General features: G+C 40.8%; 2 protein-coding genes across 3 annotated transcripts; one reads left to right on the forward strand and one right to left on the reverse strand.

Moving 5' to 3' along the window:
• Positions 1-73: 73 nt before the first annotated feature.
• LOC121604876 (nicotinate-nucleotide pyrophosphorylase [carboxylating]-like) lies at positions 74-22,050 on the reverse strand. Its single transcript, XM_041934522.1, has 5 exons — positions 21,924-22,050; positions 3,337-3,590; positions 2,227-2,537; positions 1,184-1,315; positions 74-1,063 (listed from the first exon to the last, which is right to left on the reverse strand). Exons 2-5 carry the CDS (start codon positions 3,587-3,589, stop codon positions 875-877), a joined length of 885 nt encoding a protein of 294 aa, XP_041790456.1. The 5' UTR covers position 3,590; positions 21,924-22,050; the 3' UTR covers positions 74-874.
• Positions 8,978-26,344, forward strand: ppp1r12c (protein phosphatase 1, regulatory subunit 12C). Of its 2 annotated transcripts, none has more exons than XM_041934519.1 (20): positions 8,978-9,335; positions 10,657-10,831; positions 10,937-11,067; positions 14,023-14,141; positions 15,621-15,780; positions 15,910-16,054; positions 16,260-16,334; positions 16,470-16,549; positions 17,618-17,730; positions 17,823-17,890; positions 18,854-18,984; positions 19,085-19,172; positions 20,928-21,045; positions 21,991-22,106; positions 23,067-23,119; positions 23,557-23,596; positions 23,838-23,951; positions 24,391-24,441; positions 24,863-24,913; positions 25,156-26,344. In XM_041934519.1, exons 1-20 carry the CDS (start codon positions 9,127-9,129, stop codon positions 25,240-25,242), a joined length of 2,124 nt encoding a protein of 707 aa, XP_041790453.1. In that variant the 5' UTR covers positions 8,978-9,126; the 3' UTR covers positions 25,243-26,344. The 2 variants fall into 2 exon arrangements, with proteins under 2 accessions (XP_041790453.1, XP_041790455.1); XM_041934521.1 differs by having other exon boundaries at positions 8,979-9,335; positions 23,838-23,942.
• Positions 26,345-26,740: the final 396 nt, after the last annotated feature.

Here is a 26,740-nt window from a genome sequence, read left to right on the forward strand (position 1 = left end):
AGTGGGAACCCTCCCTATTTGCTATGTTTGTTTGTATCATAATAGTTAAAACATAAAATTAGCCTGGGCCCCAAACTGCACACATTTTGATGAACCCAACATCTACTAACATTATAGTAAGAAGGATTTACACTAATATACTAGTAACATAAGCAAGTGAGAAACTTGTGAGAAATTTGTGAGAATCCCGGTGTTACTTATAATAAGTTGTTTCTAAAATCTCTCTCAGTAGAGTGGACATTTTATCAGAAACAACTCTCATTTTATACAGTGCACTCACGCTCCAACATGAACTGTGACCTCACTGATTAACACGTTCAATAAACACATCTCAGAGTGTCAGTGTTCCGTCTCACTGAGCGTAGTGAAACATTTCCCTACAACACAGCCACATATTTCTGTTGTTGTTAGAAAGCCAAAGACAGAGTGAAATGGAGAAACACAACTCCACATGAATGTTAATGTGGAGTTGTGTCTGGTGGATGTGTGTATACACAGGCAGCTATTTGCTGATATGTTTGCAAACAAATTTGAATTTTCACAGCATCCAAATGTTTGGGTGAATTGACCCTGACACTCACAGAGCCATAGGCTTAATAAGCTCCTATTTTGTATGTCTGTGATGCTTCAGTTTCAACTTGTGACTGCTGTTCAATGCTGACAATGGAATTTATTTTATTTTTTAAAGAACTATGTGAATTTGCCATTTGGCCCATACAGCCCTGCCACAAGAGCACGTGCACTCTAGTTTCTATTCTCCTTTGATTATTTTCTCATTTGAAAAGTAGCAAACAGGATGTGAATTACTTCTCAGTCCTTAGCACCAGCAGGCCACTGTAATGTGTCTATCATCCTATTATTCTTGGAGGTTTGACTAAACAGGCTTTTGAACCTTGAGAGAAAAGTCCACAACTGGGCAGCCCTGTGTTATACAGCCCAGGGAAATGATGTCCACATGTGGGGAGAAATACATAGCCATGTTCTCTGGAGTCACTCCTCCGCTGGCTTCTATCAGTGTAGCTGGGAACTCCTCCTTCAGTGCTCGAGCTGCAGCATGGAGCCCCTGCAGATGAGAGCCAGGTGTATTATTTAATGTCGAGTTTAAGTAGCAGAGTGAGTGAGGTGAAACCAGGCATTGATAATGAGGAGTGACCGAGGCGCGCGTTCTTTTCATAATCTCTACCTGAGGTTGAAAGTTGTCCAGCATAACGATGTCTGCTCCTGCTCCAGCCGCCTCCCTGCCCTCCTCTGCAGAGCGACACTCCACCTCAATCTTACTGCTGAAGCCACACACTGACCGGGCACATTTCACAGCCTAGAGAACGAACAGGGTTAGGTTATTGTTTGTTTGTTTGTTGAAACTGTTTTGAGCACACCTGAACCCACCTCTGTAGAAACCAAAAAAAAAAAAAACAAACTCTGCAAGACCACGTGAATATACATAAATACAGTGTATAGAGGAAAGGTCTTATTTTGAAGGGACACATATTTCACTGAAAGTTGACAGTATTAATAACTCTATGCTGATAATACTACAGAAGCAAAGACAGGCCATTATAACTTGAATTTTAACTGAATGTCTAATTGTTAAATTTAATCACTACTGAAGACTATTTTTGCATTTTAGATCCACATTTGACCACCGAAGGTTTTTAATAGGTTTTTAATATTGTACACTTCCCCACTTTTTTAAGAAGTGGGGAACTGAAAATACATAAAGTCAGATTGGTGATCTATTTAAGTTGTTTGATTTGTAAAAAAAATAAAATAAAAAATGTGCATGCAAGTTCTGTTACTGTTACTAGATTAGATGCTAGATTTATAACAACAGCAGCTTCTTATGCATATGATTGAAGCTACTAACGGGCTACTGTTAGTTAGTTAGCTAAACTATGATCGTGCCCAACCAACTGTAAGCCCGTTAGATAAGATTACATTAATGTAATCTAACATTTTTCATATGATGACCAACCATCAACAAACATCTGATTTATATATATATATATATATATATACACACACACACACACACACACACATATATATATATAGTAGAAGGGGTATTTATATTTCAACATAAAGTTTTCAGTAGATGTTGCATTTTGCTTGCTTTTTAAATTTTAATTGTTAATGCATAGTCACCTTTTTTCTCTTTAACATTGGTTAACTGCTTGGAGAGCCTAGTGGTGCTATATTCTTCAGTGAACTAGTGGTGCTGCTGCCCACCTGTGTGATACTTCCTGATGCCCACACATGATTGTCCTTCAGCATCACCATTCCACTCAGGTCCTGCCTGTGCATGGACACGCCGCCGACCAGCATGGCATACTTCTCCACCAGACGGAAGCCCGGGGTGGTTTTGCGTGTGCCAGCCACCTCTCCATGCCAGCCTCCCACTGTTGCCATCGCCCGGAGCCGAGAACAGCGGGTGGCAATCCCCGAGGCGCGCGCCAGACAGTTGAGAGCAGGCCTTTCGCCAAGGAGGAGGCACCTTGCTGGGCCTCTCACCACGGCAGTCAGCGTGATGGCATCTGGACCTTTGGAGGTGAGGTCACAACACTGGAAGGTTGACATCAAATGGATGTGGTGTGGTGTTGCTGCTGGTAGGTGGATTTTATACCTTTAGACAGAGCCATGCTAGCTGTTCCCCCACTGCTTCCAGTTTTTGTGCTAAGCTAAGCTAACTGTCTGCTGACTGTCGCTTCATGTTCATCGGATCTTTTGAACATGCTGGGTTTGGTTGATATTGAGTTTGAAATGTTTTTAAAAGGTCTGACGTTAAACCAAGCTGGTGGAGTTAACGCAAGAAAGAGAGTGAGAGATTGGCTAAACTCAAAACTATAGCCAGAGTTCAGAGTCAGACTGACAACCATATTTACAAAGAACGTGAGTCCATTGTTCTTTGATCATTGATCAAGATAAATAATAAAGAACAATTTTAAAAACTTAAATGATTTGGTGTTTTACAAGTGTTTTCTCAGACTGTGTAATCCTCTTCGTGACAAGTTAGTTCATCTTCATGTGTCTTTCATTCATTGTCTGTTGCTGTGAGACGTCTGACGAATGCATCTTTTGCTATTTGTCACTATGCATGGGCGACCAATCTATTTTCCGTAACGTTATGTAAAGTTATGTATGATATGTTTCTTCACTTTCAAATACTTCAGCCTTTAACTGTTGATTCACAAGTGATGCACACCCCTGTCTCTTGGGTGAAAGTCCTGTGCTTGACCCATCCGACCATCCCAACCTCCTTCACATGTGGCCTTTTTTCGCTCTACATCATAGACAAACTTTAATGTCTTGGTGCTATGGAGGAAAGTGTGCAATGCTTACCGATGTCAGCTCCCTCCTGATAAAACCAGTCCACGGTGCAGCCGACCTCAGTGAACACTGCTGTGAAGAAGGGGCTTCCTGCCAGGACGCTGTGTGGTGTTTTACACAGCAACCTGGCCTCGACCTCCTGTGACCCGACACACACTCCTGCCGGGTCAAAGTTTGGCGCGTCCTCTTCCAGCCACTCTCGTGCCAGCCGGGTCAGTGTGCTAGGCGGGATCGAGTGTGCTGCTGCATGTGAGGCCAGAGACATTCTGAAACATGTGAATGCAGCATTTTGTCATTTGTTGTTCCAGTACCAGGAACAGAAAGCAGGTACGAAAGTCCAATAACTTGCCTGTCTGATAGATATGCATTTTTCCTCTTACTCTGTTACCACAGTGGAAGAGTTTTTGCTAAGCATCAAGACAGATATTAGACTGTAACAGACTTCTTCTGACATCTGCAAAAACATCATTGGAGTTATTTACTATAAAGCCTCATGAGTATGATTAAAAAAAGAGACTTAAAGAACTATCTACTCTCTATTTAGAGACTGCTTTCAACACATCAGTTTCTCAGCACCCCACCCACCAAATTCCTCTTTTGTGTCAAACTATAATGATTAATTCAAAGAAAAACCTGAATCAGAGACCATCTTGCGATTAGATCACACCAGCCGCAATGCTCGCCATGTTGAGGTTCATACCAATGAGTACTCAGGAGTCATTACTACATTATTACTATTACTATTATTAGGAGTACTCAGTACTCATGGGTCGTACCACATCCATCTTCAAACTCGACCCTTATTTTGATCTCAACCAAACACCTGTAAAGTTTCGTAGCTATATAGTACCCAGCACAAATAAGGGTTTCATTAGGATCATCATGGCGATGGTAGAGATTGACGCCAGGCAACACGCATTAGTCTGTGGACTAAATTGTGGTTTGACCAACAAAGCCAAACACATTGTGTTGCTGCTGCAGTGAAGGAGGTGGGGGAGAAAGACAGAACTGTAGCTGATGGTAAAAAGAAATGGTATGACCTTAAACTAGAAGGGGGAAAAAAAGAATAGCCGTTAATAACCACCAATTAAAAACTCCATCCAATAAGGCAATTGGATGGGGGGCCCAGAACGTCTCACACTAAAAACCTCACGATAATTCCTCACACCTTTAATTGATCATTCCTATCACACTGTTCACAAAGCTCATGCAAAGTTCACCACAGGCTTGGATGCATCCCCAAACCACAATGCTCACATGACCACTGAAGTCAGGTCTAGGCTTTGCTTAGAGATAAGATCAATCAAATCAGTCAGGTTTTAGAAATAACCAGTTATACATGTCTTTTTGCTTAAAATAAAAAATGAAGGTAAGACTGTTGCACAAATGAGGCCACACGGGTGTAAAGTGGTTCCTGCTTCCGAACACCCCCATCATAACTACACACCATTTACACATTTTCATGACAATAAACGGTTTTGGTCTCTATAGCTAATTTCCCCGTTCATGAATTTTTATATAATTCCATCGTTTAAAACATATTAAGGCTCACACCTATGTTTGATGTCACAGAGACTACGTCCATGTTTTGTACAGTCTCTCTTCCTGCCAAAGTTCTGTCTCCAGGACCACATTTTGCCATGATGAAACACACACATGCACACACACACATATACACTCACACACTATCACTGTCCAAAAATCTCTGTTGTACGATAAGCTACAATTAGGTACACAACTAGTACACATGGAATTATTACAACCAAAACATATCCTGTCATACATGGACAAATTTGTGGTTATCCAGATTGGAACAGCACAAATAACTACAAATGAGATATTTACTTACTTCCATCAATGGCTCTCCTTCTCTGCTGCTCACAAACTGTGGAGTTGAAGTGCTGAGCACACAGAGCCACACGAGGAATGTGATGTGGAATTTGACCCTGTGTCCATGTTGGAATGTTTACAAGCTATCAGAGAGTTAGCACTCTAGCGTCACGTTGATTGTTTTCACCAAGACTGATTGACAGGCCAGAGTGCGTATTGGGAAAATTCAGTCAGTGCAACTCAGCATTATACACAACCTGCCATAGGCCTCTTAACCCACTGACAGCACATGGAAAACTACAATATATGACTCTTTTGCATTAGAAATTTGTGATAAATTGGGTATATTATGCATGATTATTTTCCTCTGTGGCACCATGTATACAAGCCTATACCTGCCTGTTTCCTAAAATTGACTTTACAGCAGTGATCACAACATTTTGGGCCCTGCATTACTTGCTCTCTCTCTCTCTCTCTCTGCCCTAAGGGTGTGGTGGTCAGCAGCAGTGTACTAAATATGCACAGGGAGGTTATAGCAACACCAACCATGGTGAATATGATAAGAACAACTCAACCTACAGCAAACAAAATGAACATCACCACTGGTTTTACCATCAGACGGCTACGTTCTTAACATCTGTGGTGACTTTATGAATGGCAGTTTTCTTAGCCTCAGGCTAGCAGTCATTGCAAAGTAGACAGCCAAGCAGGACAAGCGCTGCTAAATGGACACATGCCCAGCAAAGTACTCAGAACCACTTCTATGGTAGTTCCCTTTGGAAGAGGCATCCTCTGCCGAAAAAAGAAGCCAGAAGGCAGGAAGTGCCAAGAACTCTGGTTTCTTGAATGGCCACTTGAGGCTGGCTACAAAAGGGACTCAATCCTCACAGACCCTCATAATAAATTCAGCCCAGCAAAGTGGGAGGAATCCATATTTCCATATTTCACCTGCAAACAAAATGCCGTTCATTATGTAAAAATGCAATTTAGCCCGTTTAGATCATATACCTGGTCATATTGAACACCTATTTAACAAGGACCTTTTCCCCAAAATACAGTGGTTATGGGCCCACTAGCTAAAATTTATTTACTTTGAGGAAAGTGGTTAACTGTGGAGAAACTTTTCCCAAACTAAAAAGGAACAGAAATAAAGTTATTTATAAGTGATTATAAGTTATCAGTTTAATTTGTCACACCATGGTGAGGTCTGTCTTGTCTTGGGTTTTTTGTCTTGTCATTTCCTGTTTTTTGAAAGTGAACTCCCTCTTGAGCACTTGCCCTTCCTCATGTGTCAACGGTGTATCCACCCTGATTATCTAGTCTCCACCAGTTCCCCATTAACCCCCATTCATTATATTGTTCTTTTCATCGTAGTTTGTGTATTCTGTTCGCTTGCTAAAATAGATTAACTTTAGGTTAATTTAACAGCCTGCTTGATTTTTCATTCAGTTTATAGGTCTCTGGATTGCGTGCTTAATAAACCTGTATTTATTGAAATCTCTGCATCTGAGTCATGTTTCGAGTCCCGGCCTGACAAATAATGAAAAACAAATCCTGCCTTATTATTCTTTAAAACATATTAAAAACGCCCCACAGACTACTTTATAAATATAAAATGAAAATGCAAGGAAAAAATCCAGCTACATCAAGTGAAAAAAATGAATACTTAAGCTTATACTTCAAGTATATTTAGGAGAAGGATTTTAAATTCTATTCGAGATTTTACAGGCAGCCAGTGTAGCGTGGCTAATATGGGAGAAATATGGTCTCTTTTCCTGGTTTTTGTCAGAACACATACCACAGCATTCTGGATTAGTTTGAGAATATTTAGCAACAAATTGGGACAGACTGATAGCAAGGAATTGCAATGATCTAGCCTGGAAGTAACATGTGCATGGACTAGTTTTTCTGCATTGTTTTGAGACAGGAAGTGCCTGATTTTTACAATGTTACGTAGGTAGAAAAAGGCAGTCCTTGAAATTTGATTTATGTGAAAGTTAAATGACATATTATGATCAAAGATGACTCTCAAATTCCTTACAGTGGTGCTGGAGGCCAGCGCAATGGCATCCGTAGTTGCTATCGTGAGTTTCTAAGGTGTTTAGGCCCAAATACTATAACTTCAGTTTTGTCTGTATTCAGTAGCAAAAAATTGCATGTCATCCAGGTCTTTATTTTCTTAAGACACACCTGGAGCTTAGTCAACTGAGTGGTTTCCTCTGTCTTCATTGATAAGTATAACTGGTATCATCTGCATAAAAATGAAAATTTATGAAATGTTTCCTGACAATGTTGCCTTAAGGAAGCATATATAGAGTGAATAGGATCGGTCCAAGCACAGAACCCTGTGGAACTCTGTGACTTGCTTTGGTGTACGCAGAGGAGTCATCATTAATTTAAGTGCACTGTAAAGATAACTGCTGTCAAATACTTTGTAGAATATTTTCAGTAAGTGTGTTAAAACAATATTAGTATAATAGTGCACTTGAAATGAACTCATACAGATTAAAAGTATATTAATTTTATGCTGTTATGAAATACTCAGAAGTATATTTTTACTGGATAATCTGTATATATCTACTGTTTTTGCCATTCAGTGTAGCACACACAGAGGATACACAAAGCATGTCCATACAAGACAGACCTCATACATAAACTTATTTCACACAGACAATACCAGTACGTGTGACATTTAACGCTTGTTTTATTATTATCTTAAGATCAAACAATGCTGTATCATGTTGTCAATGACAGGAACAATAGGAAGTGACCAATAAGGTGTGCACTAAATGCATGCATGATACAACTGAGGATATATGTGTTCAGTACATCCTGTTCATCCTAAGTTTTAAAGTACATTGAAAATGTATTGAAAATGCTCAACGAGTATGTAAAAATACACTAGCCTAATTTAAGGATTATTAACTTGCACTGAAAGTGTACCGGAAATGCTCAAGCCAAATATATAAATGTAGATAATCCATTTGTAGTACAGTTCATGTATATAATATGTATAATTTAAATCCTCTTATACTTATAATGCATTTCTAGTTTTCAAGTATACTTAAAGTGGTGGCAGTGGCTAAGGTCATGTCATTGGTCTGTGTATATGAAAGGTTTCTGCTCATGATGAGCAGGTGGCAGCTAGCCACTGTGGCTGAAGCGCTATATAAATACAGTCCAATTACCATTTTGGAAAAGCTCATGAAGTATGTTAAAATAAACTAGTATCCCAGTGTAGATGTATTTGTAATCTATTAATGTTAGATTAATGTACACTCAAAGCACAACTTCTTAACATTTAGAAATGCAGGCTTGATGTAGCCTATTGTTATAATAACCCTTAAGTAATGACTTAACATGCAGATGACATCTAACTTTTGACTTGTTAGAAAATGAAAACCTGTGACCTGCAGATGCGATGGAAAGTGAACTCATGACTTTTTATTCATGACTTACAAGTAATAACTCACTAAGGCTTTTTTCACAACCTGGGAACCCAAAAGTTGTTCTTGTTGGTGGCTTATAACTGATCTATAACGAATTAAATAATTATTTATTAAATATTAATGAAGTCAATGTTTAAATAGTTTTTAAAAGAACCTGTAAAAATAGTTACAATGCTGGTCCTATAGTACTGTAATTAATAAAGTTTAGGAGCTGTATTTGACTTCATTGGGGATATTATTAAAAGATAAAGCTGCTCAGAGTCTCAGGAGAGGCACAATAACAGGACGCAGCGGCTGCTGTATGCGTACAAAGCGAATCTATTTCGGCATTTCCCCTCCGGCTTCAGACAGACAAGCCTGAGCAGCTTTGCGCGCTCCCGACTCCAGCGAACACGCGCCAAGGCTTCCTCCACATCCAGAGCCAGAGCAAGAACCAGGAAGTGAAAGTACACACATGGAGGGTGTGTCTTTCTCTTCCAGTGAATGTTTTATTTTTAAAAACGCAGTCCTCCTCGGATAAATAATGGGGGACTCAGCGAGGACCAAACGGCGGGAGCAGCTGAAGCGCTGGGACGGCTCCTGCACCGACAGAGCTTCGGCCGTGGCCAGGCGGAGGTGGCGGGGCGATGGCGAGAACGGATCAGGGGAGTCGGAGGCCGAGCTCAGCGACCCGATGAGGGACCAGCTAGTGTCTGTGGGCAGAGATGAAACCAGCCCCCTCCTCAAACGACGGTAAAGAAACGTCTCCTGTCAAACAGCTGTAAATAAAAATATAGTCAGCTAACAGCTAGCTAGCTGAATATATCCTAAGGGGGGAATGTTGTGCGTGGGCTTGGAGAGGGGGAGGACAAAATTACAGAAACATCGAACGTTACACTAACCTAGCCCTCCAGCTGCTAAATAACGTCTACTGTTTGATGAAGCTCATCATGTTCACTTTTTGTTGAAACTGTCAGTGGTCAACTGCCATTTCTTAGGCCGTATTTTGCAGTGTTGTTGTTAGCTAGCTAGCAAGCAGGGATACTGTCAGTCTTGGTGAGGGTGTGCTTGTCTAGCACTGTTACTGTTGTTGGTCTTTGTTCATTCATTTTTCAACATCAACAATACAGGCAGTGACCATTTCTTTTCAAGCTCACATACACCCCTGCTAATTGGTGTTCAAATTGTTGCAACTGTTTTCTATTACAGTAGTTTCTATCTTAGTTGCAGCTCCATCTGTCCAAAGTGTTGCAACAGTATGAATATTGCTGATAAAAAGACAGTTTTGATGACATCAACTGCATTAGCAAAGGGTGGTCACAAGTAAACCCTCACCAACAGTGACTAAAAGACACCGAAGGGGACATTTGTGTGATAATATTAATATTATAATATGTCCTCTTCTGGGATTTGTTGTCATCAAATCCCAGAAGAAGACCAAAAGACTACAATCACCAGTGACCTGATCCTACAGCAAGTATTGTGGATTCAAAGCTTGATCTAGTTAATTTATTTCCATTTACTTTTACCGTAGTCCAAAAACTATTCCTGACACATCGGGAGCCACGCTGTTGCATTGGGTGACATGTTCCCTCAGTGACATGAACATTTAGTCGATCCCACGTACATCGTCCTGCTGCATTAGAACGCTGAATCCACTGCTCACAGTAACCCTGAGAAATGCATTTGTTCATTCATTCCTGTTTAAAAATAGAACTTTATATGTGACTCGTTTGAAGAGATTTACATCTTCAGTAGGAACAAATAGCCTTGGGCCTGAGAGCCACACACAGGGTATATGTGGCAGAAAAATGCATTGTTGCGCTTGTTTTAGTCTTTTCGAGGTATTTGTCAACTAATTTATAAAACTACAGAATATCGCCAGGCTCATCCTGTAACTCAACCTCTCCAACAGCCTCATTAAATCACACTGGTTTTTCCTACAATGCTACTGCATCAGTGTTGTGAGGTGTTTCTTTTTTTCTCCTTGGATGAAGCACACTGGTGCTACAAGACATTTCCCTTCTTCTCTGACCAGTGAATTTATCTAACTGCCTGTATGCTCTGTCTTTAGGAAAAGGGTGAGGTTTGACAGGGCTGCAGAGTTCCTGGCTGCCTGTGCCAGCGGGGACACGGAGGAGGCCCAAATGATGCTGATTGATGCCAAAGAGACCAAAAGGTGGAACGAGGAGGATGTGGCAGAAATTATCAACTGTTCCAATGCAGATGGAATCACTGCCCTCCACCAGGTAAGGCCATTTCCCTCCTTAGGTTTAACTAAAACTATCTATGATGAATGAAAAACATTTGAAGTTGCATTATTTTGTCTTTTTCTTTTTGCCTTTTCTACACAGGCCTGCATAGATGGCAGTATGGAGATGGTGTCCTTCCTTTTGGAGCATAGTGCAAATGTGAACCAGGTTGACAGTGAGGGATGGACGCCACTACATGTTGCTGCCTCCTGCGGCTACCCTGACATTGCAGAGTGTGTATTATATGTCTCTACAGTTAGCTGAATACAGCAGCATGGCAGCTGTGTAGTACAGTACACTTTGCCACTTTGGGGTGGCCAGAATGCAGAGTTGGTGCCAGAGTATTTCTGCGTTTAACAATACTTACATTGTTGTCGTGTTTGGCAGGACAACAAGTCAGCTAAAGCATGAGTGGGCTTGCTTGGCACACAAATGCATACAGCTCAAATGATTTACCAATTGCAGTGGTTACCACAGAAATGGTGGGGCACACCCACGCTCTCTTAAATTAATTACTAAATAATACTGTATATAAGGGGAAAATATCTTAATTGCTAAGTACTGACAAATACATAACAGGACAATATATGCAGCTTCACATTGTGTCAAACACATAAAATATAACCCCAATTCCCCAAAAATTGGGACATTGTAAAATAGAACTAATTTGCTAATCTTTTTGACATATACTCAAATGAAAACAGTACAAAGACAATGTATTTAATGTTTCACCTCATCAGCTTCATTGATTTTTGTGAATATCTGCTTATTCTGAATTTGATGCAGCAACATGTTTCAAACAAGTTGGGACAGGAGCAACAAAGGCTGGGAAAGTTGTGAAACGCTCCAAAAACACCTGTTTGGATCATTCCACAGATAAACAGGTTGATTGGTAACAGGTGATAGTATCATGATTGGGTATGAAAGGAGCATCCTCAAAACGCTCAGTCGCTCACAAGCGAGGATAGGACGAGTATAGTCCAACAGTTTAAGAACAACATTTCTTAATGCACAGTTGCAATTTAGGTGTTTTCTACAATCCATAATATCATCAAAAGATTCAGAGAATAAGCACAGTTCATCGCTGCATCTACAAATGCAAGTTAAAGCTCTACCATGGAAATTAAAAGCCTTATATCAACATCCAGAAACGCTGCCGACTTCTCTGGGCCAGAGCTCATCTAAGGTGGACTGATGCAAAGTGGAAAAGTGTGATGTGGAGTCCACATTTCAAATTGTTTTTGGAAATGATGGATGTCATGCCCCGAGGGCTTTAGAGGAAAATCAGACTGTTACTAGCAGAATGTTCAAAAGCCATCTGCTGCCCTTTGCAGAAGGGCTGGATGTCAGAGGACTCAGGCAGGGTCATGCTTGAAGTTAATTAGTTGGTATAATGTGTCGCTGGATCACAGCGAAAGGCAAAAATGTTTGTAGATGCTCCAAACAGCCACACTCCAAGGCAGGGTAAAAGATGGCGTGGTGTCAGGGGCCATATGATAATTGTTTATGATGATAACAGTGTACGTTATCGTGTCATCCTCTCCTGTAGGCATTCATAGTGTTGCACTTGTTTTTGCATAAAGTGACAAAAGCGGTTGTATAAAGAGTAAAAATTAGAGAAGTTCATAACCTGCTGCTAAGAGGAAGCATAATTAGTAGAGATGCACCCATATGGAATTTCAGGACTGATAACAATAACCAATAGTTATCTTTGTTGTGGTCGATACCGATATGATAACTGATGAAAATGAATCTTGCAAATCAGCAAAAGTATGAAGAGGAAAATAAATATATATATCACCATCTGTCCAAAAATGCATTAGTTTATTGCAAACTTGTTAATGCCACGTGTTAGTGCCCATGGATTGGGCAGCATGCACATCTGTGAAGGCACTGTTGCTGCTAAGATTTTGGAGCAACACATGCTGCCATCCAGACGTCTTTTTCAGGGACGTCCCTCCTTTTTCCAGCAAAACAATGCCATACCGCATTCTGCATGTAGTTATGAACGCTTGGCTTTGTAGTAAAAGGGTGTGGGTGCTAGACTGGCTTGCCTGCAGTTCAGGCCTGTCTCCCATTGGAAATGTGTGGCACATTATGAAGAGCAAAATATGGCAATATAGACCCCAGACTGTTGAGCAACTTCAGACATATACCAAGCAAGAAGAGCAAAGAATTCCATTCCACTTTCCAACTTTCCAACAGATGTTTACTGTTAGAGTGCTGTTCAAAGAAAAGGTGATGTACCACAGTGGTAAACATGCCCAACTTTTAACTCTTTTGGAACATGTTGCAGGCATCAATTTCAGAATGAGCGTACAACTTTAAACAAAACAATAAAATGTATCAGAACACTGAATATATTGTCTTTGGACTGTATTCAGTTAAATATAGATCCAAAAGGAGTTGAAAATCTTTGCATTCTGTTTACATTAGTGTTTTACACAATGTCCCAACATTTTGTAATAAGGGTTGTATGTACAGTGCTTTACTTCACTTTGTGTCAAATAACTTGCAGTCTTTTGTCCTTTTTGGCTGCTCCAAGCAAGAGCGTAAATAGAAAATCTGTCTGGTTTTGCCGAGTTTTCGCAAATTACTGCTCACTTTACTGCAGTTATTCTTACTAGCTAAGGGTCCTTACATGCTTGCTGATCACTTACTTGAAGAGTCGGGTATCCGAGATTGACAAAGTTGTGTTAACATTATAGATAGACTAATTTGTCATAGTCAATTTGAATGCATCGGTTTTGGACAAATTTGTGCAGAGGTGTTCATGATATGAAACATGCATGAACTTCAGATTGATTCCAATAACAATAACGAATAACAATCCCTGGAACAACTATTCACAGATGGGTCCGTTTGTCAATGCTCTACAATGAAATAAGATTTTTACCAATTTCAGATATTAAAAACATGCAAACAATGTTGATATTGTGGTGGTGGACTGCAAAATATAGACAAACATGGGAAACCCTGAATTGATGCACTTTTCTCTTCTACAGTCCCTTGTTTGTTTGTTTGTGGATAATGTCTTTTGGTCTTGGTATGAAGGTTGAATATGTTGGCACCCCAAACACAGATATATCATAGTATTAGGTTTGCTGTATTTTGAGATGGTTGTCCTTGTATAGACTTTGTATACCGCCGCTGTTAAATGGATTCTCACTCTGTCAATGTTTTGATAGTTTCCTTTTGCAGCGGGGTGCATCTCTCTCTGCTGTGAACTGTGATGGTGACGTTCCTCTGGACATTGCTCTGGATGAGACCACTGAGTCCCTTCTCCAGGACCACACTCTGAGACAGGGTGAGTGCTGCTCTTTGACAACTACACACCCCTTTTAAAATGACACTTCATCATTACTTTGAGCTTAATCTGTGGCAACGTGATTCTTTCCAGAGCATGTTCTGCTGAGTCAGCTGTGTTTGTTATATGTTTGTTCATATCTACTGAGCTAAATAGAACCACTCTAATGGATGTTGTATGACCAGTGCTGGATAAGATATGGAGAAGTGCCCACTGTTGAATTAAAGTAATGTTTTTCTCTGCATAGTTGACTTGCATATTGTGACACAAGTGTGTTGGTGTCATTCCCAGTTACAAAGTGATTGATATTAGAAAATATCCTCAGTAATTTCTTGATTATGATTTCAACCATATCATGTAGGCGTGTTTGGAAGATCCTTTATGATGGTGGGCCTTGATTTGCAGTTGTATGTTACATTTTTGCAGAAGGGCTGGATGTCAGAGGATTCAGGCAGGGTTATGCTTGAAGTTAATTGAACACTCAACACAGGGTAAAAGATGGTCCTCATTTGGGGAGGGGGGGGGTGCATAAAGCAATTATGTGAAGAATAAAAATGATCTTAAAAGAGAAGTTCAAACCCTGCTGCTAAGAGGAAGCACAATTAGTACAGATGCACTAATATGGAATTTCAGGGCTGATAACAATAAACAATAATTATCTGGTTCCTGTGGCTGATACCAATATGATAACTGCCAAAAATTAATCTTAAAAATCAGCAAAAGTGTGAAGATACTGAACCCCAAGTTGCTCTCGATGCTGTGCATCAGTGTGTGAATGTGTTAACGCTCGTAATGAGCAGGTGGCCTAGCTACCATGTGTGAATGGGTGAATGCAGGCTTGTGTTGTAAACCACTTTGAGTGGTCAGCAGACTAGAAAAGCACTCTATAAATACAGTCCATTTACCAATATTTAATGAGCCTCACCATCTCTAGAATAAAGAACTTATTGCAAGCTTGTCAATGATAAGTTTGTAGGACTAATAATCTTGTATAACTCTTGGACTAATTAATAGTTACCTGAAACTAGCCCTGTGGCGGCATTGATCCTCTCCACAGTCGTCCTCCCTCTGATGCTGATGTGAAGAGTAGACCCTCATTTCTGGGCAGGTACTGCTAGTAGAGACGGGGGGCTGGTCAAAGTGTACAAGAATGAAACTGAATTCAAATTCAGCCCCGACCTCAAGCAGTGACCAACGAAGAGAGCATGAGCGAGAGGCAGCAAGGCAAAAATACACATTCTGAGCTGCTTTTCAAGTGTCACTAATCCGCAGCCAAGGCTCTGTATTCTGAGATGTAATTATCAGCTTACATTCCAATATTTGAACAATTATTATTGACCAGTAATATATTGACTGCCAGTACATCGTTCATCCCTAATAATAAGCTAAATGGAAGCACCATGAATGTGTGTATGCCTCATACTGTAGACATGGAGAAAACAAGGAATTCATGTATTTGACACATCTTTTGGTGTCCAGGTGTGGACTTGGAGGCAGCCAAGCGGCTGGAGGAAGAACAGGTCATGACAGATGCCCGGACCTGGCTGAGTGAGGGCCCACCCGCTGATGTACGACACCCCAGGACTGGGGCCACCCCACTGCATGTGGCCGCTGCCAAAGGCTACGTGGAGGCCCTCAAGTAAGGAGCTCCTGATGTTTTTCATCCTGGATATGTGCAACATGTTATTTTCTCCTTCAGGATGTCTGTATTTATCATACACTGTCTCATGCAGTTCTGCTGTTGTCACTTTGCTGTTGTGTTGTTCAGGATATTGTGTCAGTGTGGGATGGATGTGTCAGCTATGGACTTCGATGGCTGGACGCCTCTCCATGCTGCAGCACACTGGGGTCAGGGGGAGGCCTGTCGCATTCTCGCTGAACAGTTGTGCAATATGGAGGCGCGCAGCAATGCGGTGAGACCCAAAAATAATGAACACTTTTCTTACCACATCATACTTCTTAATACAAACTATGTCCAGCCTGTTCTTTTGTTTACAGGAGGAACATTTATCATGACATTAGACAGAATTTGGTCTTTTATAAGAGAACATTATGCTGTTCAGTTTCATTATTGTTACATTATGTCATCTTGTCATCCCTGTGAAATGAACTTTGTAGGGTCAGACACCGTTTGATGTAGCTGATGAAAGTGTTGAGGAGCTCCTGGAGGAGTTATCACAGAAACAAGCCAACGTGAGAACATGTTTTTATTTGCCTGGTATTCTATACATTTACTTCATGTAATTTAGAAGACTACTGAGAGCTAACTCTCTCTCTCTCTCTCTCTCTCTCTCTCTCTTTATCTTTATCGCTCTCTCTCTCTGTCAGTGGCGTAATGAACAGTCCATATTGGACAGGCAAAACCAACAAGGCTCCACAGCTGCTAACGCACAAAACAAACGGCGGAGGTTGGTATCCACCTGTAACTCATCCAGAATTTACTATGTCCCACCCAATTAAAATGTTTCAGTTGTTCCCACGGGCATACGTCTTAATTCCAGTTACACCTCTTCCATATACTGTATTACCTTAATGAACATATTGTGGACAGACACACAGTAAAATAAAATATGCCATTTAATGAACAGGAGACATGAAAAGTGTCATTGGGCAGTGTCACCCCATGATGTCCCTCAGTGTGGAGGTGTTCACAGGTTCAAAGACTTATGCCCAAACCTAGATGCACCCATCTGTTATTTTAAAGATGGGACAGACCCATGCAGAACTGAGAAAATTCACAGCTGATTGCTGATAACAAGTTAATGATAATTTAAATGTTGTCGAAACAAAAGATTGTGTCCTACCTAATATTAGGTTAGTAGCCTTCTTCCCTGTGGCTGGCCGTGAATCATAATCCAGCCTTGTTGCCAAGAAAGTTGGTTAAATTCATCCAGGTTTTCTGTTATTCCTCTCCTGATATGAAGAACATGGCTAATCCACTCGTTAATTCATCCTAAAAGTCCACTTGCTGTCATGATAACGGATGACAAATGCAACTGGTCTAGAATCAGCTTTGCAGTTTTGTTGAATAGAGTATAATAAAGATAACTTTGCCGGTTTGCACTTTTGAACTATAATAATGATTGCTCGTTTGTTGCCAAGGTTGCTAATGTTAGTATTGCTAATTGGCCGTAGTCTGTGCTCTCCCAGCCCGCACTTTCTCATCCTAGTCTAACAATAGTGCAAGTTACAACGCAGACACATACACACACACACAGCACTTCATCATGATCAGCACTGTCTGATTACGGTCGGGTCTTCTCAAAGCCACTCGGGTATTACACATACTGTTAAACAGATCCAGAACCTGCGGTAATAGAATGAGACCCAGTCCGGACCTGATTGACCACATTTAGTGGGAATAACCCTAACCCCCGCACCTGTAGAGGTCCTGGGTCGGGTCTCAGGTCCTTGCTTTCAGGTCTACCCCTGAAGACCTCTATCTCAGTGCCGACATCTGTCCGCGTGTCTTCCAGGAGCTCAGTGTGCAGGATGAGCAGTAAAGACAAGATGAACGTGCAGGACCAGTCTAAAGAGAGGGGTGTTTCAGGAGGCCTGGAGCTGAGCGAGGAGAAAGAGAGCAGCCCCGGTAAACCAGCCGCTGTGTTCACAGTCTGACTGAAAGTACTACATACTTTGTGATTGTTCTGATTCCAAAAGATGCTGCTTCTCTTTTCTCAGAAAGCTCCACCGTGTCCAGTCCAGACACAGAGAGTGTGACCACATCCACAGTTAGCCCTGTTGACAAGGTACAGGTCGCACAGCATAATCCAGTATGTCATGCACGCAATAGCTTTCTTTCTAGCCAAGTGTTGTTAGATACATTATTAAGTACAATGTAAAAAAGCTGGATGGAAAAGACAAAATGTCATAAAATATCTTCAGTATGATGAGGAGGTTTTATGCTTTTGTCAATTTGTGCTCTCAAACATGGAATGAAAACAAATGAATAAGTTATAGTATTAAAAAAAGGGCAACTCACATTATTCATCATTCGTCTATCCTGAATATTCAAAACACAGTCCCTGCACAGCATAGAAGCTGGGAAGAATTAATGGGTGTTCAACATAACATTGTATGTCGCAAGTCTTACCTGACATTTTACATAGCCTGTTCTGTTTGCTCCAGCCCCGTTAATGTCATTACAACTCATTTGAAAGTTTCCTTAAAAAAAAAAAACAAAAAACAACCACATTTGCATGGCTGTAGTTGTTTGGATCGGGCTTTTGCATCAGAGTTTTCTGCTGTATAGTGATGGAGAAATACATTTTTAGTTATGCATATCCAAAAATCCAAAAAGCTTTCTTACACATGTGATGTGAAGGAGAAAGCATGACGGAGAACAACATTCTCAATATCAGGAAATCAGGAAAAAAAAAAAAGAATGTGATATTTAGAATGTTAATGCTATTACAAAACCAGTAGCAGTTACAAACATTTCAGTACGAATACTTTTCTGATCAGTTCATTTAATTTGGGTGTTTCAGCCCACACGGCATACCAGCATCTCAACAAAGGTTTTAGACACACCCCCGATGAAGACATGTTGTAATTTCACATGTGAAGGCTTTTGGTATGGATTAAAGCATGTCAACTAAAGAGCTGACATTAATTATACTTGCCCACTGGGGTGGTAAATCTAATTTTTAATTTGCAAAAGTTGATTACAGTTAAACTGCTGGCCTTTTTTTCTTGTGTATTATGTGGTTCAGACACTAGAGGAGAAAGATGATGAGGAGAAGGAGCAGGACAGGGCAAACCGCACTGCCAGAGTCCAACCCACTCTTCAGACAAGGGATGCCACAGCTGAGAGCCCCAACACCCCTAACGCTGACAGGCGCAAGTAAGAAACGGCACGAAGTATTCCTTCTGTAGTTTCATACAGATGCATGGTGCATAATAATGGTTCAAATGTATATAATATTTGTGTAACATATGTTTAGGTTCCAGGCTCCAGTCAGAGATGAAGAGTCTGAGTCTCAGAGGAAAGCTCGCTCTCGGCTGATGCGGCAGTCCCGCCGCTCCACACAGGTACTCCTTTCTCGTGATGGGGGATGGGTATAGTTAGGATTTTATGATGCTACTACTCTTATCAATACTCTTTGTGGTTCTTTTTATTACAAAATATGCAAAAAAGAAAAATAAATTAGAACAGCTTGTTCATAGCTGTTAGCTATTAGCTTAATTAGCATGCTATGGCTAAAACACACCAGAGGTGAATGGGAGACTGCAGACATAACAGCTAAAAACATTTCTTCATTTTGATAAATTACTTTTACTGCGTGCGTGGGTGTGTACTGAGTACAGTGTTTGTGTCTGTGTGATGGGTGGGCAAACGCAGACACTTATAGAAATAAGAGGACTAATCTCTCTCGCTGGTTTCCTCAAACACAGATAGAAGAACTGACCTCAAAGCCCAAATGAAATTAAATAGCATTTTATTGTCTGCTACAGCATATATACTGCTCTTCAAATCAATTGTCCTATATTCTCCTTTGAGAAAAAATAAAAAACCATAAGTGAGAAATTTGCATTTTATATTTTTGATTTCATGATGGCACCCCTAGTTTTGCATTAGCTTGACAAAATACCATTCTGGTACCTGTCTACATAGATGGAGACTTCATTTTGATGTAGCCACTCAAATGTTGCATGTAACAGTAACACCAGCATTCTATCACAGGCCGAGCAGATGGTCACAGTGATAGCAGCCTGCAACACAACCCACATTAGATTTCCTGCTAAAGTCTTCTTCTTATCTAACTTACAAACATGAACACATGTCTTGTCCTGTGACGTAGCTTGTTGAACAAGCGGGCGAACAAATTTTCAACAGGGATAAGTGCACTGATAAAGTCAGATTACAGACTAGATAGCTAATTAGCTGCTCAGATGCAGCACGTTAAACAGCATGAAAGTGTACCTGCAAATGTCACACAGGTCCAGTTAGATGCTGGTGTGGTCCGTACTTTTCAATATCGCTATCGCTGCTGTCAATCAAACACTGACACGCTCCCCCAACCAGCTGAGAAGTAAAAGCATTTCTGATAGCTCCCCAAAAACCACTTTGTTCTGTATTAATACTAAAAAATATTAACAATTTAAAAAGCACATTGACTAATTATTATTATTTTCAACTATGAAAAGGCATGACTAAATGTGATTTCACCAGGTTTTAGGGGGCATCCACACTGCTTACAGAGGGGTCCAAACTGAATGTCAGTTACAGTCGACCGGACCTGATTCAGTTTTCTGTTTTCCTGTTCAACAAGAAGGATCTGGAATCATTTAGTAACTGTGTAAATCCTTTGTCTTCATTGAATCAGTCACATACTTTTCACTGTGCTACACTCTGCTGTTGTGGCTATCAGAAGATATATGAACTAAGTCATTTAGACTCTCACATGTGACTGCTAAATCCAAACAGATTTTATTACCTTTTATTGACTGAAGCACTGCGACACCAGCATGCAGTGTAACAGTGCCACTGCTGTGTGTAAGAACTGTAAATGCTATGGATATTTAAATATTTGAGCAAAAAGATGATGATGTCATGATGCTGAAAGACACCTGACCTGCCTGAACACAGTTTGGAATAGAGTGAATCATTTACTGAGTAATGATGTGGCTAACCTGATTATTGCAGACCTTTTGCACATGTACTACAGGTACAGATGATGTACTTTTCATTCTCGATGGAGATTGGGCATATCCTCACCAAGAAACTGTGGAGTTGTGGAGTGCAACAGGCCTCTGAGGGGTTTTGTTTTTGCTTTGTGCTGGCAGGGTGTGACTCTGACAGACTTGAAAGAAGCGGAGAAGACTGTGGCTAAAACTGCAGATACACCGCCTCGCAACATCCAGCCTGTCAGCCCCATAGTTTCTGTCACGCCTGCAGAAAGGGGTGAGTGAAGATGAAACGCTCCGAAATATATTGATCATAGATTCAAAATTTGACAGATGTCTTTGTTATCAGTCAAGGTAGCAAACAGAGTGATGATGGTCACTAATAAAGTATGACCAATATTGTCTACTCATTGTATCTTTAGCTCTCTTTATCACTGCTGCATTGTTTTCTGCATATAAATCTGCCACCAAGTAACAAGAGACTTCAGTACGGAAAAGAAATGTCTGATTATCTAGAAACAGTCGTATTGCTATTACATAGTGTATTCTCCAAAGAGCACTGAGGGGTTTATTTTCCAACTGTTAACTGTGTTGTTCAGTACATAGAGTCACTATTCTTCACCAGCCACATTTAAGGGATCAAAAATGACAGAAAAAGAATATTGGCCAATATATCGTTCAATTCTCAAATATCGGTATTGCCCCAAACCTCTGGAATGAGTTGTGGCCTGTTAACCAGTCACACCATGTGCCTCTCTTTACTGTAAATATGAAGTCAATTTTGGGTGGAGTGTTCTTTAGGCTAGTTCAGAAAGGAAATGAGGTTTTCTCACATGGGCTCTAAGGGCTACTGCTGCTGAACATGGAGCAGAGGGTGCTCTGAATTCAGCAGTGTGGCTGCCGCCTGTACTATTCACTTCTCACATCTTGTGAGTACACAACTCCCACACTCCACCCTTGTGTTTGTTTTGTTTTTTTTAAATGGGGAACTGAACATTTCTCCATCTGAATTATCTGATTTAGACCATGTTTAGATAACCCAGCGTGTTAACCCAAGCTCACAAGGCCAAAAACGACATTCTGTACATGTTAACTGAGCTCGCCGCTCTCAGGCCTCAGTTTAGGAGTAGAAACTGAGGGTAAAGAGTTACTGACCTGAGCTACAGCCTCACTGAAACAACTGTGTTTCTCAGTGTTTTCTGTGGAACTCCATGTGTTTCAGATACAGATCCGGTGAAGCAGGAGGAGCCGGAGGGAGACAAGCGTCTGGGAGTGAAGGACAGGAGGAGAGGAAGGAGAGAGAGACGCTCAACTGGCATCGTACAGCTAGGTGGAGAGGTAAGAAAGGGGCTCGAAGCTGGTTTCAGCAAACCAGTTCCTACATTCTGTCATATACGCAGCAAGATGTGAGCACTGACCGCCAAACCACTTCCTCCTTGTCACAGTATGTGAATGATTGAGAAACAAGAAACACCCTTCTGATAAATGATGAGAACTTTGCTGACTGAAAGTCATGATGATGTGATATATATATATATGATAAAGCTACTTAATGTGAAACAAAAGGGGGAAACTAAATGGGTGCTGGCGTAAGGAAGAAATGAATGATAGCTTTCAGTTTGCACTTTAGGTATCAGTGTTCCCTCTATAATTATAGCGAGTAGAGAGTGCCACCACCAGTGTTTGTCAGTCTGTGTCACCACTGTAAATAACAGGAGTAACAGGGAATCAGCTTAAAGAGCAACATATTTTCTTTTTAAATAAGTGCTGCGCAGTGGATCTTATTTCTTTTGATAAATATATATATGAGTAGTGGTTTTTGTGTTTTACAAAAGTAACTGATAAATATTTGGAGAAGCAACTGATAAATACTTCAAGAAACTTAAAAGTATTAAATTGGAGAACAGTATTGGGTGTGGTGGTAGGTGGTAGAATGAGTGGATAACTGGGTTAGCCTGCACGCCCCCACCACAACCCACAAACCACCACAGACTCGCCTGCCTTATGGGGACAGAACACAAGTCCCCTTAATGTGAATCATTAAATTTCAGGGTGAAGACTTGGATTAAGGTTAGGTTAAGGTTAGGTTTAAGCAAGTCTATGTAATATCCCCAAAAGTTACAGAAACACCACGTGTTTTGTGTGTGTGAGAGGAAGATTTCAGTCATCTTTGATCATCACCTAGGGAAGTATCACATTTATGTGAAATGATCTGCCTCGTGGGGTGTATCATTTTTGATAGTGATATTCTAACTGTGGTGCTGTCGAGCTGACAGTGTGATCCTTTTTGTTCCTCAGAATGAAGACGAGGATGCTCATTTGGATGACACAAACAGTAACAGTACTTCCAGGTGAGTGTTTTGACTCTCGTGTGTTTGGTTACAGGCCTGAAGTTTTTTCTCTCTGTGACATTTTGGTAATTTGATGCATTTCAGAGACAAACCGAGATATTACAGTCATTTGGTGTTTGGAATTTTTTGGATGTGTGTGTGTCTTCTTCCTTTCTTTCCATTAAAAGAAAGTTAAATTTGTGGTGTTTTGTCATGATATGACTTCCTTCCTTTTAAAGTCGTCAAGTTGAAGGTCTCATAAGAGAGCCGCAGGGGAAGACTGTTTGAAAATGTTTCACTGCGTACTTTGAACTTGTATGAGCACCTGCTGGTTTACCATTAAGCAGTCAAAAAAAAAACGTAGCAATATTTCCAGGACTTTTAGTAAATGTATAGTCCCGTGTTGGCGTGGAGGATTTTCTGACGGGCCTTTAAACGTGTCTCATGTGTCTCTGCAGTGAGAGTCAGCTGGGAGATTTGCCAGGTGACTACAGAACGGTACGTGTCTGACCCTCTTCTCACATTCCTGAAAAACACACCTGAGGGCTGAAAGTGACTTAAAGCTGAGACCTAGACCGACCAGGACAGGAATGATACCCAGCAGGCTCTAGAGAGAAATGAACTGAAATCCCCTGGAGGCTGCACAGTAGCAGTAACCATGCTATTTCCACCTGCACATATCAAGCCTTCAGCTTCAGGTTCTGATGGTCTGTCTGTGGCTGTGTGTGTTTCCCTCTAGCTGTACTTCAAGGTACTGCAGGAGAACCTGGCTCTGAAGGACAAGCTGCAGGAGATGGAGCTGCTGCTCAGCCAAAACAAAGTGGAGCTGGAGCGACTCCGACAGGTTCGGCAGGTTTGCTGTGAATCTGACCTTTAAGTGTGTGTGTGTGTGTGTGTGTGTGTGTGTGTGTGTGTGTGTGTGTGTGTGTGTGTGTTTGTGCCAACATAAACAGAGTGATGCTATGTGAGTGCTGATGTTTGTCTGAGTCAGCCATAACAAGGAGAGCGTGTAAAAGTGGCCAGCAGGACAAATCATCCTTTAATGGTCGTTTTATGTTTGATTTTCTTATTTTATTTAACAACAGCTGCAAGTTTCTAAACCAGAACATCTGAAAGCATAAATGATCCACTTGTTGGTAAAATCAAAAAACTCAGAAATCGGAAACTCCGTTTCCAGATTAATTTTTTTCTTGAGTATCACATTTGAGAACTGTTGTTTGTTAGCTGGATTCTACTCGTTTGGTATTGTCGTGGTGTGAAATGATGATGCATAGTGTTTCTCTCTGTTGCAGAGTCAAGAGAGCAGCACTGACAGACCGGCACTGCTGGAACTGGACAGATTTGTAAGTCTGTTTTTTCACTGTCTCTGTCCTGCAGGAACAAACACCCTGTCCTGTATGGGTAAATAATGACATATACAGTATAGATTTTTATGTACCATTACAAATTGAAATGCATCCCATCATTTTATCTCAGTCCATGAGTAGGCGTTTTTTTTTCAAGGTGTACAAGATCGTTTTAGAAATCGAGCAGAGCTTCCATTTCCTGCTCTGGAGTTGTGACTTCAAACTGTGAAGCTGCGACGGTTGATGTGCTCTGAGCATTCACTTTGTAAGGCGTGATAAAATGTAAGAGCCGAGAATGGCTGGGTGTCAACAGAGTTCAGCAGAGCATGAAGTCAGTGTGTCAGAAACAATAGAAGACTCGCACACTGTTCTATAAATATCTGCAGCCAGTTGGTGATGTTGTGACTGTTGTTCGCAGGAGAAGCTGGCCCTCCAGAGGAAAGCAGTGGAACTGGAGGATGAGCTGAAGGTACACATGTTCACTTCAACACTGATTGCTGACTGAATTAATGTGATCATAATAATTTAAAAATGTTTTCCTAAATGGTCACTGTGAGCATAACAGTTGCGAAAGAACATGAACACAAGTGAAAAATGTCATGATGATCTTAAATGGATGAGAGAGTACAAGCTACAGGTCAGGCTGTGTTACTGTTCAATATGAGGTAGTGGAAAAGCTAAAAACATGGATGTTTCATGATGTTTCTGTAGGTTCTGGGGGACCTCAGAACAGACAACCAGAGGCTCAAGGATGAGAATGCCGCCCTCATTCGAGTCATCAGCAAACTCTCAAGATGAGCCTTAAAAAAACCTACATGGAGACAAAAAGTATTACGTTCTTTTGCCCAACTCAGATGACACAAACCAGGAAGGGAGACGGCAGCATCAAAGGCCTGCACAGCACATTCAACAGTAACTGGAACAGTGTACAGTTTTCAGGGTTATCAGCCTGTGTTTGGGCCTTTATGTTTTGGCAAATCTACTGTATAACAAGCTGAACTGCACCTCCTGTGGAGTGACGGGAAGTTCCTGTTCACGTCCACTTTTATATTAGGTTTTTATTGTTGTATTTTTTTAACTGGAATATTTTAATGTGCTTTGCTTCTCTGATACTTTGTATAAAATCTGTATTGAGAGACTTAAAGCCATGCACAGTAATGTTTTAGATGGCTTTCTTGACATTTGAAGGGGTGGGGACATAAAAAAAAAGGTCAGGTGTAGGGGGGTTACTAGAAAAAGACAAAAAAAACCCTTAAATGTGCCAAAAACTAGCCCCAGTTTTGCATGTCCTTTGGGGAAAACTCCAAGTGGTCAGTGTTCTCAGGATGAGTTTTGGGTCGATGCTTTCTGTTTGGGCTGACTGCTGTAAAGGTGGACCAAATTTGCATGCTCCTCTGAATGTATATTTAATATGTATATTTATGTACAGGGCCCATCTGTCCTGACAGTGATGTAAAGGCGTAGTCGTGGAGTCTCTGTTGTAAAAAGGACGGCTAGTTTTGGGTGCTGATCGTGGACATCGGGTGCAGCTCATGTCGAGAGGGATTTTTTACAGAAACTCTTTGTTACAAATGACAGATCTTTCAAGAGGTTTAGGTGAGCGCACGCTCTACCATTAGTACTGTAAGTCAGTAGAAATTTCACTTTGCCATTTTGACTGGACACTTCTGAAAGCAACGACCCGTAAGCTACAGTAAGTATTCACCCTGTGATGGACGGCTGTTTTTATTCAGGCCAGATGGGTCAACTTTTGAATGTTTACTCCAATTTTAAAGAAAAAACTGCATGTCAAATTGTATTTCGATGCTGTGCCTTTCAATAGACATTTCTAAGTGATATTTCTATTTTACTTTGGTAAACGTACACTGATAAGTAAAAAATACAGTATGGGCATAAACTATGAAGGCTCTGTTGTACGTCATTATTTTATTTTTTTCTTTTCCCTAATGACAACATGGTGTTTCAAAAGTTGATCCAACAGTCTAACCTTGACCATAGAACTATTGTTTCAGATATGACCTGAGTGCTAATCTGTCATGCTGGTAAATACACAGGCCAGTAAGTAACAAGAAGCTGCATTACAGAACGGGCAAAAATAGTTTTGAGGTAATTAAGACATTTTCCTTAACTCTCAAATACTAAAATTAGCTTTAAAATCCTGTATCATCAGAGGCACCAAGCCCTGTGATTAATGTCAGTCTAGATCTGTCATGCACATGTACAGTATGGTCATTTAAAGGTCAAACCAGACGCCTCATAGACTTTCTGAATTAAGCTTTTTTTAAATGTAAAATGC

The sequence above is a fragment of the Chelmon rostratus genome, chromosome 3, assembly GCF_017976325.1.
Source record: "Chelmon rostratus isolate fCheRos1 chromosome 3, fCheRos1.pri, whole genome shotgun sequence".
NCBI classification, from domain to species: domain Eukaryota; kingdom Metazoa; phylum Chordata; class Actinopteri; order Chaetodontiformes; family Chaetodontidae; genus Chelmon; species Chelmon rostratus.